The sequence below is a fragment of the Podarcis raffonei genome, chromosome 14, assembly GCF_027172205.1.
Source record: "Podarcis raffonei isolate rPodRaf1 chromosome 14, rPodRaf1.pri, whole genome shotgun sequence".
In the NCBI taxonomy this organism is placed as follows: Eukaryota; Metazoa; Chordata; class Lepidosauria; order Squamata; family Lacertidae; genus Podarcis; species Podarcis raffonei.
This window is the reverse complement of record NC_070615.1, coordinates 46,781,450-46,797,366: the sequence shown is the minus strand read 5'-3', so window position 1 is coordinate 46,797,366 and position 15,917 is coordinate 46,781,450. Positions and strand designations below refer to the sequence as shown.

The 15,917-nt window shown below is 44.2% G+C and overlaps 1 protein-coding gene across 1 annotated transcript; it reads left to right on the top strand.

Moving 5' to 3' along the window:
• The first annotated feature begins 9,743 nt into the window (after positions 1 to 9,743).
• Positions 9,744 to 10,979, top strand: LOC128401324 (chemerin-like receptor 1). The gene has a single exon (XM_053364197.1). The coding sequence runs from the start codon at positions 9,744 to 9,746 to the stop codon at positions 10,845 to 10,847; it is 1,104 nt and encodes a 367-aa protein (XP_053220172.1). The 3' UTR covers positions 10,848 to 10,979.
• The last annotated feature ends 4,938 nt before the right edge of the window (positions 10,980 to 15,917 follow it).

The following is a 15,917-nucleotide window of genomic DNA, read 5'->3' as shown; positions in this document are numbered from 1 at the left end:
AAAAAGCGCGATTTAGCGCTTCTGCACATGCACGACCGCCAAAACCCGGAAGTAATCCATTCCGGTACTTCCAGGTTTTGGCGGTCTGTAACCCGAAAAAATGCAACCTGAAATGTCTGTAACCCGAGGTATGACTGTATAGTGGTATTACAGTGGTACCTCGGGTTACAGATGCTTCAGATTACAGACTCCACTAACCCATAAATAGTACCTCAGGTTAAGAACTTTGCTTCAGGAGGAGAACAGAAATCGTGCAGCGGCAGTGGGAGGCCCCATTAGGTAAAGTGGTACCTCAGCTTAAGAACAGTTTCAGGTTAAGAACGAACCTCCAGAACGAATTAAGTTCTTAACCCGAGGTACCACTGTACCTTGGTTCTCAAACTTAATCCGTTCCGGAAGTCCGTTCCACAACCAAAGTGTTCCAAAACCAAGGTGCACTTTCCCACAGAAAGTAATGCAAAATGGATTAATCTGTTCCAGACTTTTTAAAAACAACACCCAAAACAACAATTTAACTTGAATTTTCCTGTCTAACAAGACCATTGATCCATAAAATGAAAGCAATAAACAATGTACTGCAGTCACACACATCAGTAGCTGAACTGGGTTCCACACAGTCACAAAAACAAAAAAGAAGAGCCGCGAAAACAAAAACGCAAAATAAATAGCAAAAACAGACAGACCTCAGCGTAAACTTCAAAATGGAAGCGCGGCACTCAAAACGGAAGCGTAACACTCAAAAGGGAGCATGTTCGGCTTCCGAAAAATGTTCGCAAACCGGAACACTTACTTCCGGGTTTGCAGTGTTTGGGTTCCAAGTTGTGTGAGTACCAAGGCGTTTGAGAACCAAGGTACCACTGTAAAATAAATACACATGTAACTATACAGCTAGCGTAACAACAGAGATATTTAAAAACCACAAAAGCGTATTCAAAGATCGAGATGCGACACCCTGCTCCACGGACCCATTCAAACAGGGGCAGGGAGCCTTTTCCAGAATAAGGGCCACATCCTCTTGCAGAGAGCCTTCTGGGGGCCGCTTGCAAGTGGTGGGCAGGGCAGAGGCAACAGTGGGCGGAGCAATGGAGCAAAGCACTTTTATACCACTTTAACAGCCATGGCTCCTCGCAAAGAATCCTGGGAGCTGCAGTTTACCCCTCGCAGAGCTATAATTCCCAGCACCCTTAGCAAGCTATAGTTCCCAGGACTCTTTATGGGGAAAGCCATGTGCTTTAAATGTATGGCGTGGCTGCAGGGGACCCCTGCTTCTGAGCTTGGGAGGCGTGGAGCAGGGCAGCCGCCCTGTCTGGAGCAAGACTGACAAGCCAGCCTGACCAAGGCAACAGATGGTTCTCATCTGCTGACCTTCGTGTGACTTGTTGGCAAGACCGGAGCCTTAAACAGGCGCAAACTGCAGCAGGAACAAAGCTCAGGCTGTCTTAACCGGGGAAACTCATCCCGAGTTATTCGTTAACTCCTCAAGGATAGCAAAAAGGCCGTGTGCAGCTAGTTGGGCAACTGCAGGCAGCTCGCAATCGCCAAACAGCTAAAGTCCATTTTGAAATACTGCCTAGCGTCCAAGAATGCTCTGGGCATCAGAGGGGCCAGAGCTAAGAATGTCTGGCTTTAAAAACTGCTAACCCAGCATTTTAGGGGGCTGGGCTACATGACCCTCTTTCAGGGTTCGAAATTAGCAGGGCGCCAAGCACATTTTGCACCTAAAGATTCTCCATTTGCAAGCACTTCAAAAAGTCTGGGTGCTATTTTCTGCGCCTGGCTGACACTCAAGGATTACTGAAACGTATGTGCTTCGAAGCCTCAAAGTATATCTTAAGGACAGACAATATGTTAAGGAGTTTAACAATAGAGGGTAGAGTGTTTTGAAAACTGAAGTGTGGTACCAATAATTTTATTATCAACACCAAATTAAACATGTGTTAACCATTTCTGATAAAAACGTGATGTTAACAACGTGTCTCTTATGTGAATTGCGTATTAGTTCATGCATATCAAAATAATAAATAGTGTTGCCAACCTCCACACTCTGTGGCAACTAGACCAGGGGTTGGCAAGGCTTAGCGGGCATAGGCCGGATCACTACCACGGAGATCCTCCGTGGGCCAGACTGGCGCAGCACCACACTGGAAATTGCGTCTGCGCATGCCCAGACGCCAAAAATCACAATTTCCGGTGCTGCGGACATGTGCAGATGCGTCTGGGCATGCACAGAAGTGATTTCTAGAGCCACGGAAGAGAGTCCCTGCACCACGCTGTGTCGGTTTAGTGCAGAGCGCAGGGACTCACTGAGCAGGCGGCTCAGTTTGGGAGCGGTTCATGGGCTGGTTAAGTGACCCTCATGATCCGCTTCTGGCCCATGGGCCTTAGGTTGCCGACCTCTGAATTAGACATTCTGTTTTGATGCCCACAACCCAGGTCCCAGAAGCCATTTGGCTCCTAGCTTTTCTATCCCAGTTTCTAACACTGCCCTCGTGGAACCCTTCCAAGTTCAAGATTATCTCTCTCTATATGACTCCCATGAGCATCAGCTTCAGCACTTCACGAAAAGTTACTAGTTCCAACATAACCTGGGGGCCACTTTACATACCTTTCATACCCCAAAAGCACCTCTGTGTAAGAAACAACACAATAGCCACACATTCACAGGCGTCTTTTTATTATAATTTGTGCTTTATTCTGCTGAAAGCTGTGCACCCATCCTCTCCCAAGCTGAAACAGGCAGCTTAGCAAGATTCGTTAAAACCAGGGGCTAAAAAAATCTCAGCCAATTAATTGTGTTTCTTTGTTGATTAATTCACTAATTACATTTACCTAAGGGTAAAAACAAACACTCTGAAGGAGGCGCTCCCTGTTTTTAGATTGTGTAAACATGCAAGAGAGAAAAAGTGGGGAATGCTTGTTATAAAAACAATGCCCTGCCACCTACAGTTTGTAATTTGTATTCATTATAATATTTCTGGTTAAGAGGTGTACACCATTTTTTTTAAAGAGTTGAATCAGTTACCTAATCCAGTTTATTTACTTAAGTATATTTAAATTCTGTTGCACATCCACAGTTCCAAGGATTAGATGCCACAGCAGAAAGGACCTTCCCTCCTGGCCTGATGTGCAGTTTCTGGTGGTGACACACCATGGAGATTCTCTCACCCTTAACTCCTAGGTAGGGACATACTGGGAGAGGCTCTCGCTCAGTTATTTAGGTCCCAAGTGGTTCAGGGCTTTGCAAGACATTCGCAAACCCTTGACTTTGGACTGAAACGGTATTGGCAGCTGAAGTATATTTTAATAGCTGGAATAACATCGCTCTGGCTGGTGGCCTCATGCAAGACAGGCCATACAGGTCACTGTGGGCAAGCTATCCATATTCAGGAATCGGTCATTGCAGGTAAACCAGTCAGTGTTGAGGAAAATAACTCAGTTTAATCATTAAATTTTGCAACCCTTGTTTAAAAGGGATAAGCGGCAGCTTGACTGCCCGCACGCTATTGGCACTAAAAATGATCTGGTTGGCATATTCCAGAAAGACGAGGGGCGGATCCGCACCATACTTTTACGGCACACCCAACACGCTTCAAAGCACAAGACTTTCCCCACAAAATCCAGGGACCTGCTGTTTGTTACGGGTGATGGGAACTGCAGCTCTGTGAGGGGAGAACTACAGTTCCCAGGATTCCTTGGGGGAAGCCATGGGTGCACTTTATATGTGTGGGGTGGCTCTGCGCTTAGGACTGCAATCCTATAACACTTAGTCATGAGTAAGCTGCTGACTTTTGAGGAACATCTACGAATAAAGATGGTTAGCCCTGCACTTTATGGCACATTTTTGATGATCGGCATGTTAATTATTATGGTGTTTATATCCTATCCCCGTTTTTCTCAAAGTCTGTGATATAATCTACCTAGTGTAACATAACAAATATAGCAAAGTACAACAACACTCCGAACTGTGCTGGATTACAGCTTCCAACATCCCTGGATCGCTACCCATGCTGCCTGGACTGATGGAGAGAGTCCAGCAACTTCTTGAAGGCTGCAGGTTCCCCGTTCCTGGAGGACAAGATCTAACTGCTAACATGCTCTAAAAAACATGGCTGCAAGTATTTACAGGGGAAAGCAGAGACATCACCTTGCCAACAAAGGTCCGTATAGTTAAAGCTATGGTTTTCCCAGTAGTGATGTATGGAAGTGAGAGCTGGACCATAAAGAAGGCTGATCGCCAAAGAATTGATGCTTTTGAATTATGGTGCTGGAGGAGACTCTTGAGAGTCCCATGGACTGCAAGAAGATCAAACCTATCCATTCTGAAGGAAATCAGCCCTGAGTGCTCACTGGAAGGACAGATCCTGAAGCTGAGGCTCCAATACTTTGGCCACCTCATGAGAAGAGAAGACTCCCTGGAAAAGACCCTGATGTTGGGAAAGACAGAGGACGAGATGGTTGGACAGTGTTCTCGAAGCTACCAGCATGAGTTTGACCAAACTGCAGGAGGCAGTGGAAGACAGGAGTGCCTGGCGTGCTCTGGTCCAGGGGGCCACGAAGAGTCGGACACGACTAAGCGACTAAACAACAACATTTACAGAGGACTAAACGCCCTCAGGCCTCATTCAGCCCAGTCCTCTGAAACAGTGAAAACTTTATGCATTTCCACCACCCCCAGAAGCTAGGGATTACAAACATTTCACCTTACTTGATAGATCTCCTCTGCCTTTTAAGAGCCGTGCACAGGGCTGCAAATGCAACAGATGCAGCTTTTCCAGGGAGAGAAAGTGAGGCTTCACCGGTTGGATTTCTGCCTGCCGCGCAGGAGGAGATAAAATATGGGTGGACAGCCAAGCACAGCACTAGCACGGAAAAGGGGGAAAGAGTCTGCAAACCCACACCCTCAGTACTTACCGGATTCCTCAGTTCCCCGCCACGTGCTGGAGAATCCCTCGAAAGAAAGGGCAAGTTTCCCCTCGACTCCTAGGCTTAAATCCTCAAGGCCCAGCGCGCTCTGCGGAATAGAACTCTCAGCACTTTCTGCCTCGGTCCGCAGCCAATCAGCGCGATCCGCTTGCCAGTCCTCCGTCTGCGTCATAGCCAATCGGGGGAAAGCGGCCCGGGCCTCCCTACCTTGCCTCGCTCGTTATTGGCTGAGAGCGTTCGAGCTCCCTTTAGAACGCACAAGCTCTGCCCCCTCCTCGTTATCAGAGCTGCCAGTTTTGATCTTCAGTGCTTTTTTGCACCTCGGGCAGAGTGCCTCTGAGCATACGCAGAGTATTTTTTCTTTCTTTCAGGAAAACATTTATTGGGCAGCCGTTCCACCAAGAGAGGGGAAGCTGGCGGCTCACTCCCATCATCTTTGCAAAACAACCCAGCTCTATCTGGCACCTCCTGCCTCTGAACCGCGCCAGCTGGTCATTATAGGACTTGTTTAGAAATTTGGGCTCGTGGTTTGTTTTTCCGCTTCCCTCCCTGTCCCTTTTCCTCTGTGTGTCTTTTAAAAAGAAATAAAAATTGTAAGCCTGTAGGGAGGAATGTCCTGTTTCGACTGGTTGTATGTAAGCAGATCCGGGAGCCATTTTGGCAGAAGAGCAGGGTACAAATGTTCTCTCTATATATATATTTATTTAAAGACATATTGAGAAGGTGTACCTGAACGTGTGCAGGCTTTTTTAAAAAAGCCTTTTCATTTATTATTTACTAATAGACCGTTTTCCCCAAAGAGGGACCCTAGTATTAAAATACAAGAAGCAAACAATGGTTGAAACAAAATAACAAGTTTAAATAAAAATAAAACACTAAAAAACTGAACCCAAGAAACAGAATTGAACCCACCAGCAAAAGTAGTGCGTCTTTGGTATTAATATGTTTGTTTATTTACATCTCTCCATTCCTACAAGGTGCCCAAGGTAGCATACATGGTTCTGTTCCTCCCTATATAATCCTCACAACAACCTTATGAAGTAGATTAGGCTGAAAGGGAGGGACTAGCCCAAGGTCACCCAGAGAGCTCTATGGCTGAGTGGGGATTTGAACCCTGGTCTCCCAAGTGCTAGTATGACACTCTAACCACTATATATACCCTTGGCAATTTAAATCAATACATACTTTTGTAGGTACAAGTCTACTTCATCCAATGCAAGGATTTAAAAACCACTCTCCATAACACACAGAAGAGTCCTGCAGACTGGTTTCTTCCCTGAAGAATACCACCTTTCCTCTAGCGAAAAATAAAAAATGTTGAAACACTGGCAATACCTGGTGACAGGTGAAAACAGCAACAAGCAACTCTCAGCCTCCTCCTGAGGAGGATAAGCAGATCAGATTGACAGCATTTCAGTGCAGGAAGCAACACACAACATACATGTAACTGTCATATATGATGGTCTTATAGACATATAGTAAACAGGGTATACATTCCTTCAATAAATCATAAAATCTATTTAGCTGGTGACTTTGGAGATAACATAGCAGAGAATATAATCAGACTATACCACTCTTTAAAAGGTAGAAAGACTGAAAGGAGTTTTTGGGATGCAATTCATATTCAACATACGTTTTCACAAGGTTGCCACGTTTTTTCTCCCCACTTGCCTTGCTCCAGTGCTTTTAGAAGTTGGTGGTCACACGAAAAATAAAACTGCAACTCTATGTGTATTTTCTCAAGAGTAGATCCTACAGTGGGACTTACATGTGCCTGAAATTGGGACTGTAGGCAGGCAATATATCTCCACTGTTCAGTATCCCATTTTCTAATGTTGCTGGCATCTTTCTGTCTTGAGAGACAATCGAGTGCACTTCTGGGGGTGAAGTTCAAACCACGGTGTTAACAGCACTGAAGTGACCCCCTTGGGTGCAACCGTCTTAGGGTGCTCCATTCTGGATTTATGTAGGGTTTATTCCTGCAACTTTTCTTCTCCTGAATACAAATACTATTTTATTATTTTCATTTTATTATTTACACCCCGTCCATCTGGCTGAGTTCCCCCTCCCCCCCATCCCACAAGGCAGTAGCAGGGCCAGATTTAGGTTTGATGAGCCCCTAAGCTACTGAAGGTAATGGGGCCCTTTCTATGTCCAACTGTCCTTTGTCAACAACAAATTGCCGTTGTTTTTTGTGTTGAATATATGCTATATGGTAATTTATGGACCTAATAGGTATCTAAAGCCATTTTCACATAAATAGGAGCCTACACAGCACAAACCACTGTTGTTGTATGTAGGTATTTTTTTATTTGCTTTTTATCTTTTATTTTGCAAATCACAGTGATACCTCGGGTTACATACGCTTCAGGTTACAGACTCCGCTAACCCAGAAATAGTACCTCGGGTTAAGAACTTTGCTTCAGGATGCAGCAGGAGGCCCTATTAGCTAAAGTGGTGCTTCAGGTTAAGAACAGTTTCAGGTTAAGAACAGACCTCCAGAACGAATTAAGTTCTTAACCCTAGGTACCACTGTACATCTCAGGTGTTTTTTCCTTTAAATATTTTTGGAGCCCCCAAGAGATTGGGACCCTAAGCTATAGCTTCTTTAGCTTATGCGTAAATCCAGCACTGGGCAGTGGAGAATTAGGATCAGAGTTGTCCTTCACCTAGATGGGCTACCTTCGCAGGTTGACAAGCTCCATCTGCCCCTCACGTCCCTCTAAACCATGTGAAGAAACTGCCTACTTGACAATTGGACCCACTATTGGCCTCACCTGCTTAATCCACCGCAACCTCTCTCCACATACAGGGGAAGTCCCTAACTCTCGAAGGGTTTGAGACCCATCGGCTCCCCTCACCTGGTTTAGCCGGCCAGCTGAAGCTGTTTCTGAGCCGTGGCCACTGTCACATGCTTACAGCTTCCAGGAGCCACAGGTGAGAGCTGAGGGGTCTACTAATAAACTGCAATTTCGGCAGAATCCGTGACCAGGGAGAAGAATTGATGGAAGAGGATTGGAAAAAGTTTAAGGACTATCTACAAAAATATTGTAAAATGTTTGAGTGTTAATATGATGTGGGAAGTGAAGGTAACATGGCATTTGGGATATGGTTAAAAGAGATATGAAAAGAAGAATCTTAAAAAGGAGAAGGGGGGTATGACCAGAATAATATTATGTCAAAGTATACAAGGTGGAGTAAAGGACCAAGACAAGGGAAATTTGAGACATAATAAATGGAAGTATATAATTATAAATGAGGTTTGAAAGAGGGTTAGAATTTGCTGAATTTGACGGAATTAAAGAGGAACACAAAAAAGAGAGATGTGAGGAGGTCAGGACAGGGGGATATGGAATTTCGGAACTTAAAAGTGGATTTTTCTTTTTTCTTATTTTTTTTCTTTGTTAACTGTGTATTTTTCTGTTTTTCTGTTCTTTGTTTTGTTATATCTGATTGTTTGATTTATATGATTTGATGACTTTTATGTTTTGTAAAATCTTAATAAACATTTATTATAAAAAAAAATACTAATAAACTGCAATTTCCATGATTCTTTGAGGGAAGCCGTGACCGTTTAAAGAGGTATAATACTGCTTTAAATGTACAGTGGTACCTCACAAGACGAATGCCTCGCAAGACGAAAGAGTTTTTCGTTTTTTGAGTTGCTTCGCAAGACGAATTTCCCTATGGGCTTGCTGTGCAAGACGAAAACGTCTTGCAAGAGCAACTCATAGCACGCGGTGTGGTAGCCTTTTTGGGGGTTTTTGGGAAACCGTGCTTCGCAAGATGAAAAATTCGCAAGACGAAAAAACTTGCAGAACGAATTAATTTCGTCTTGCGGGGCACCACTGTATAGTACAGCTGAGACTGTCAAATCAGAAGGAATGCTCCTTAAATAGTCAATACTGTCTACTCTCCTTGAAAACACACTGCCTGTGACAATGGAGGAAATACACAGCCTTTGTGATTAGTAGTCATTGATTTATCCTTCATGAATTTGTCCAATCCTCTTTTAAAGCCACCCCAGTTGGTGACCAAAATAAAAACATGCCGCATATTACAACTAGTCCAAGGGTTAAATTCCATTAATAACATGTAGGGGAAGAAGAGGTTGGAATAAATTAGATTCTCAAAATTCCCCTAAACAAAGACGTGTGGAAAGAAGAAGGAAAAGATTCAGGCCAAGATTATTCACCACTGGGAAGAACACTCCGTTAAAGTCTTCTAGAGAAAACGTGTTAGATTGCTCCAGGAATTGGAACCAGCAAAGACATCTGTTGGAAGAGGCAAAAAGAAGGGGTGAGTCTTCCTGATCCCTGTCTTAGCCAGTGGTGTAAAATAAAATAAAATAGAATTTTTATGTATTTTTATTAGCAGCTAGAGAGATGGGGGGAAGATATGGTCTGGTGGAACTGGTGTAGTGGCGATAAATTTTATTTAGCTATAATGAAGAAGCCTCAAAAGCTTGCCAAAATAACAACACAAGTAATATATAAATCTGAACGATCAAGGAGCAGAAATATAACATCAAAGCTTGAAAAGATGAACAGCAACATTTTGGCCACTCTAGAAATATTTAGCAGCAAATACCCAAATTTCAATACACTCCTTCTTTAAAAGAACATTGTTTAAGGCCAACCGAGGCAAAGGTTACCTTAGTTCAATTAAACTCTTTAATTTGCCACAATAAATTCCAATTTCAGTCGGATTGACGTTGCAGAAACTAACATAGCTAACCCTGTATTTTCTTCCCTGATTGGCTTTTCCTGAAGCGTTTATTTTCTCAAACATTTGGATGATTTTTATAAGATTTCAGGAGGATGAATACTTCACTGGGAATGGAGAACAGTTCTTCGTTGACCTTCCGGTCTAATTTGACCTGGTGGCAGGAGAACACCACCTCTTCTCACACTGACCGCTATCTGGGCCTCCAAAAACAAATGCACCTCTTGTCCATAGTGATTTACAGCATTGCTTGTCTCCTCGGGGTGACCGGGAACGGCCTAGTGATCTGGATTGCAGGCTTCAAGATGAAGAAGACGGTGAACGTAGTCTGGTTTCTCAACCTGGCCATTGCGGATTTCGTCTTCACATTTTTTCTGCCCTTCAGCATCGCCTACACATCTCTGGGCTTCCACTGGCCTTTTGGGAAACTTCTGTGCAAGCTGAACAGCACCATTGCCTTCCTGAACATGTTTGCCAGTGTCTTCCTCTTGATGATCATTAGCATGGATCGGTGTGCTCTGGTTGTCTACCCAGTGTGGTCCAGAAACTACCGAACCACAAAGCTGGCATATGGCATCGCTCTGGTGACATGGGTCACAGCTTTCATCATCAGTTCTCCGTACCTCATTTTTCGAGACACCGCAACAAACTCCAGGAACGTCACCAGCTGCTTCAATAACTTTGCTTTGTCTGACAATTACAATACTGAGGAGACACGAAGGCTTTGGAGGATGAGGCACAAAGCTATGATCATATCCAGGTTCCTGTTTGGTTTCCTCTTTCCCTTCACCGTGATCCTGGTCTGCTACAGCATCGTGGCAGTCAGGATGAAACGGAGACGTCTAACCAAGTCCACCAAACCTTTCAGGATCATCATAGCTGTGACAGTGTCGTTTTTCCTCTGTTATTTCCCGTATCACATCTTCTCCTTGCTCGAGATGTCCAAGGGTTCTGCAAATCATGAACTCAAGATGGCTTTGTTCTTGGGAATCCCTTTGGCCTCCAGTTTGGCGTTCTTCAACAGCTGCATCAACCCCATCCTTTATGTGTTTGTGGGGCAGAAGAAGTTCCGTCAGTCGGTAATGGTGGCCTTTGAGGGGGCTTTTGGAGAGGACTTTATCCTGTCTCTATCCAGCAAGAGAAAATCTAGATCCATCTCTCAGGCAGAGATTCAGGTGACTTCTGAAGTCAGTAGATGATTGGAAAACATCTGCTGCCAATTAACCACAAAGGGCCATTATTCAGTCAGTCCTTGTTTATGTTTCATATGTACATCCATGCACACAAACTCACTGGGGTCTTCTTGATTTTGCTGGGTTTCCACAATTTGGAATCACATTGCCCTTTCTTTGCCAAAACAGTTACTAGCACAAGTAGTTACTGTGCATACGACTCTTCCAAATAACATTTTCTAAAGGCATTTCCAGACTGTTGCTAGCTTGCAAGTGGGATTCAAGTGCATACCACAAATTCAGGTTCTGCAATTAAAGCTGATTTGATGTTCTTGCTTAACAAACCTGTTTTTCCCTTCCCACTAAAAATAAATAAATTTCAAACTTCTTGCCATAAGGAATGCGATGGAGATAAAGCACTGCAAATTTTGGGTTAGCACTTGCTTGATACAGCATCATATAACTTCCCCCAAAACAAATCAGAATGAATGCTCAGTAAAAATTCAGTGTGACCTCCTTGAAAACTTTGTGCAAATGTATCAGGATGAATGCTCACTATTATTTAATATTTTATTTTGTCTTAATAAAGGTATTGCCTTAATGTGGATTTTTTTTCTTAATGGATCAACACAACAGCCTATTATTTTCTTTTTCTTATGGCTTCTTCAAATGGTTGCAACCAGTGGATGGATATCCCAATGGCTTTGCAGAGGGGAGGGCTGTAGATCAGTGGTAGAAAATCTACCGTTCATGCAGAAGGTCCCAAGTTCAATCCCCATCATCTCCAAGCAGAGCCGAAAGAGACTCCCTGACTGAAACCCCTGAAGAGCTGCTGCCAGTCAGTGTAAGATGGACCAATGATCTGATAAGGCAGCTTCCTATATTCCATTATCCTGCAAATCCCATTCACAGACAATAGTGTCCTAGTTAATGTATTGTTCACACTACCCAAATCTTTGAGTGGTATGAGATTCCAGGGGTTCCAGGCACTTACCCAGGGTTTTTGTTTTCTTTGGAATGAGGTATAGCAGAGACTGTGGCGTCTTTAGGATATATGGGGATTTATACATATATACAATCTGACAGAGGGGTTCACAGCATTAACACCCTAAGAGGGTCTCTTGCCACAGCCTTGAATTCCAAAAGGAACCAGGCATAGCTGTGTCTCCCAACTGCCTAACCTGCAGCCTGCCATCATTCATTTCTCAACTTTGCCCTGTCTTGAAAGAGGGTTAGAAGTTGAGGGAGGGGGGCATCCATTTGCCATCTGGCACAGAGCCACTTACTTTGCTACATTAATACCATATACATAACGACCATTACGTCACCAGAAAGCTAGCCTGGCTATTCCAGGAATTGAATCTGTGCTGGATCCAGAAATTAGAAGCAGAGGTAAGGCATACAGCTTACCCCCCCCCCGAATATTGTAACAGTATATTACTATAACCTTCGAAATTACCATTTAGTTGCGTCTCTCATTTGTTGGTTCAAAGAAGAAACACACCTGTACTTTTATTAAATACATAACAATCTTTTAACAACAGCTGAATTTCTCATTGGCCTTCAGTTGATGACACACATATTAGGCTGCACCCCAACCTATCACTATATTCTGGAGCAAACGATCTCTATTTTCTTTAATTGTTACTGTAATCTAGGATTTTTATTAAGGGGATGATAATGGTTTCAAAGAGGATAGAATATAAGAAAGAGAAGAAGAGTGGTAAATGAATTGTGTTGGGGGAGGGATACAATTAAAATACTTGGGTCTCCTGTTGCTGTGATAGGGATTTCTGTCCCTAACATTTCCAGGTAAGTCTGGAAAGGTCCCTTGCCTGAAACCTTCGTGAGATGATGTCAGCCAAGGTATAGACAATGTTGAGCTAGCTAGACAGACTAGGAGAAGGCAGATTTCTATGTTCCTAAAGACAGCTCCAGAGAAATTCCTTTTCTTGCTTCCCTTGTGCAACTCATCTTTCAAGGTCTTTTAAACTTTAACATATGACTTTGAAAGGGGTGTGGAGTGGGTGGGAAGGCTTTCACAAAGCTCGGGGCAATTTTGTCCTGCAAAGCTGTTTGCAGTTCTTGAGAAACCGTGTTCAGTCCTGACGACTGGGAAAGTTGGCAGGAGCCTGAAGATGGGAGTGGTGGTGGGGCGTTACCGGAGGTTGGCCTTTGAGAGGATAGACTAGTAGTGTATGAAAAGGAGGGCCGCATTCAGCAGTGGCTGGTGCCCCTTGATTGGGTGGAAAGCGGTGAGGCCTACTAAACTTGGAGCCAGAGCCAAAATGACAGGGGGAGCCCTCCAATTCTAGATCTGCCCTCATCTTGTGGTGGTTGGTGCCCACCAGGACTGGCAGGAAGAGAAGCAGGGAAAGCTATTGCTCATGACAGACAGAGTCAACTATAGTTTTGTCCCCATCTTCCTCCACGTTGAGCAGTGCATGAGACTCTTGATCTGAGGGTCATGGGTTCGAGGCGCAAGTCGCATGACAGATTCCTGCGCTGCAGGGCGTTGGACCCACATGGCCCCTACGGTTCTGCGAGTTCTGCAAAACCAGCAACAAGACTAAAGAGGAGGGAGTAGTGTCACCGCCTACACTGGTTGTAAGAAAGAAGGCAGGCAGGTGGAGCCTGGCTGAGGGAAGTGTGAGGTTGGTGGGGCAGTGTCAGCCTCTGCTGTCCCCATCTCCCTTCCTCCCAAGTTCTACAAGGGCAAAACTGAGATGGAGGAGGAAGAAGCTGACAGCCAGGGGCACCTCTTGGGATGGATGAAAGCAGGAGGGGCTGGCTAAGGGCAGACTGAAGCTGGTGGGGCAGGGCCCCATTCACCCTAATGGACCACCTTCCACCAGCCACAGGGGTGCGTCAAATAACTCGGCATCTGTAAAAAGCAAGCATCCGTAGAGGTGAGCATAGAAGGAAAAATACTCTGCCAGAATGAAAGAATGAGTGGCGATTTGATGGGCATGGGAGGTCTGCTGAATCCTGCAAGTTTCTGTGCATTTCTGTGGGGTCTTTTTTGCTCCACAATAAATGTGTGGCCGTGTTACTCAATTGCTGCAGAGGACCCAGACGTCTTTGCTCAAGGGAAATCAAATTTCCCCAGCATTCAAACCGTGGTTGCACAATTGTTATTGACACTGCCAGGATTTGTTCAGTAAATTCACCAAGTATTTTCTTCTCTTCTCTCTCTTCCCACCTGAAAGTAGTTCCTATAAATACAGAATGAACTGAATGTGATTTAAGTTCCTTCTGCGTTGGAATTTTAGGCCATTTTAAATTCAATTCTGTTTTAATTTTAATTCAATGTTTCATCACACTTAAATCTCTGTTTGATTGTGGTCATTGCATTTACCATTTTTACCTATCTAAGAAGTGACCCTACTGTTTAAGCTTTTCCATTGTTACACCCCCCCAAATTATTCACATGATATTCTGTGTGTGTTTCAATGTTTTCTTAAGTACCGTATTTTTCGCTCTATAACACGCACCAGACCATAACACGCACGTAGTTTTTAGAGGAGGAAAACAAGAAAAAAAATATTCTAAATGAAACAGTGGATATATGATTTTTGTGGTTCATGCTGTGATCTGACAGTGAGTTTGGAGTAGCCCAATGCAAAAATCCTGAGGATCCATGTGGATCTGTGCTTTGTAACCACGTTTTAAGTGGGGAAGGAAGGAAAAGCACTCAAGGGACAAGGAGCACGCGTGGGGTGTGTGGAGAAGGATGCTGCTAATAATGAAGAAGAGGGGTATAAGGGGAGAAGGCTCCTCTTCCCTCCCAGTTTGCTCCTTTAAAGAAGCAGGCTCTCTGTCCCTCTCTCCTCCCCACTCCACGGCTCTTTTCCCGCTTTGCTGTTTCAAAGCGAGCCACGGAGGAGGGAAGGAAGGGGAACCATGGATCCTCTGCTCACGACTGCAGCAGATCCGCTCTGCCACCCGCAGGCATTCGCTCCATAATACGCACAGACATTTCCCCTTACTTTCTAGGAGGAAAAAAGTGAGTGTTATGGTGCAAAAAATACGGTATATTTTATACTTCAGTAGAGCAGCTTGTAAAATTCTGAAGACTGAAAAAAAAGAGCTGATGACCACGTGAATGAATTATGAATTGAACTGGAATGGAGTTAGTTCCCATTTGGAGGGGGCAAACTGGAACTGGAACTAATTCAGTTTTGGAGGGAGTAAACTGAAACTAACTCCTTTTTAAAATGAACTTTCCAAGCACTGTATCTTCAACTTCCAGAAAAGTACTTAAAGAAGCATATACAACTGACTGATCAATGAAAATCTATCCAAGTGTTAGTGGGAACACATACACACACACACTGCTGAACTACCTGGAACACAGATGAAACTGAACACCAGTCTATAGCACCTTAATCCAGGGGTCAGCAACCTTTTTCAACCGTGGGCTAGTCCACCGTCCCTCAGACTATGTGGTGGGCCGGATTATTTTTTTTTTGGGGGGGGGGAATGAAAGAATTCCTATGCCCCACAAATAACCCAGAGATGCATTTTAAATAAAAGCACACATTCTACTCATGTAAAAAACACCAGGCAGGCCCCACAAATAACCCAGAGATGCAATTTAAATAAAAGGACACATTCTACTCATGTAAAAACACGCTGATTCCCGGACCGTCTGTGGGCCGGATTGAGAAGGCAATTGGGCCGCATCTGGCCCACAGGCCTTAGGTTGCCTAAAGAGGTAAAGGGACCCCTGACCGTTAGGTCCAGTCGCGGACGACTCTGGGGTTGAGGCTCTCATCTCGCTTTACTGGCCGAGGGAGCCGGCGTACAGCTTCCAGGTCATGTGGCCATGACCTACCCCTGCCTTAATTCATTTCTTAACAACAACTCTGTCATATTATCTAGTCATATTATCTATTTCAGCTGCATCCTGACCAATTCCTTTCTATGTGTCTTCTCTACAATTCAGTTTGCAGCTGAATGCTTCTAAACAACCCACTTCTGGGCAGAGTTAACTGGCAGCAATTGCAAAAACAAACAGTGGGATCGAAAATTGATATTTTTTTTCCTCCATAGAGCTGCAAGGTTCAATACAGGACAGAGCTTCTGGGGTCTGTC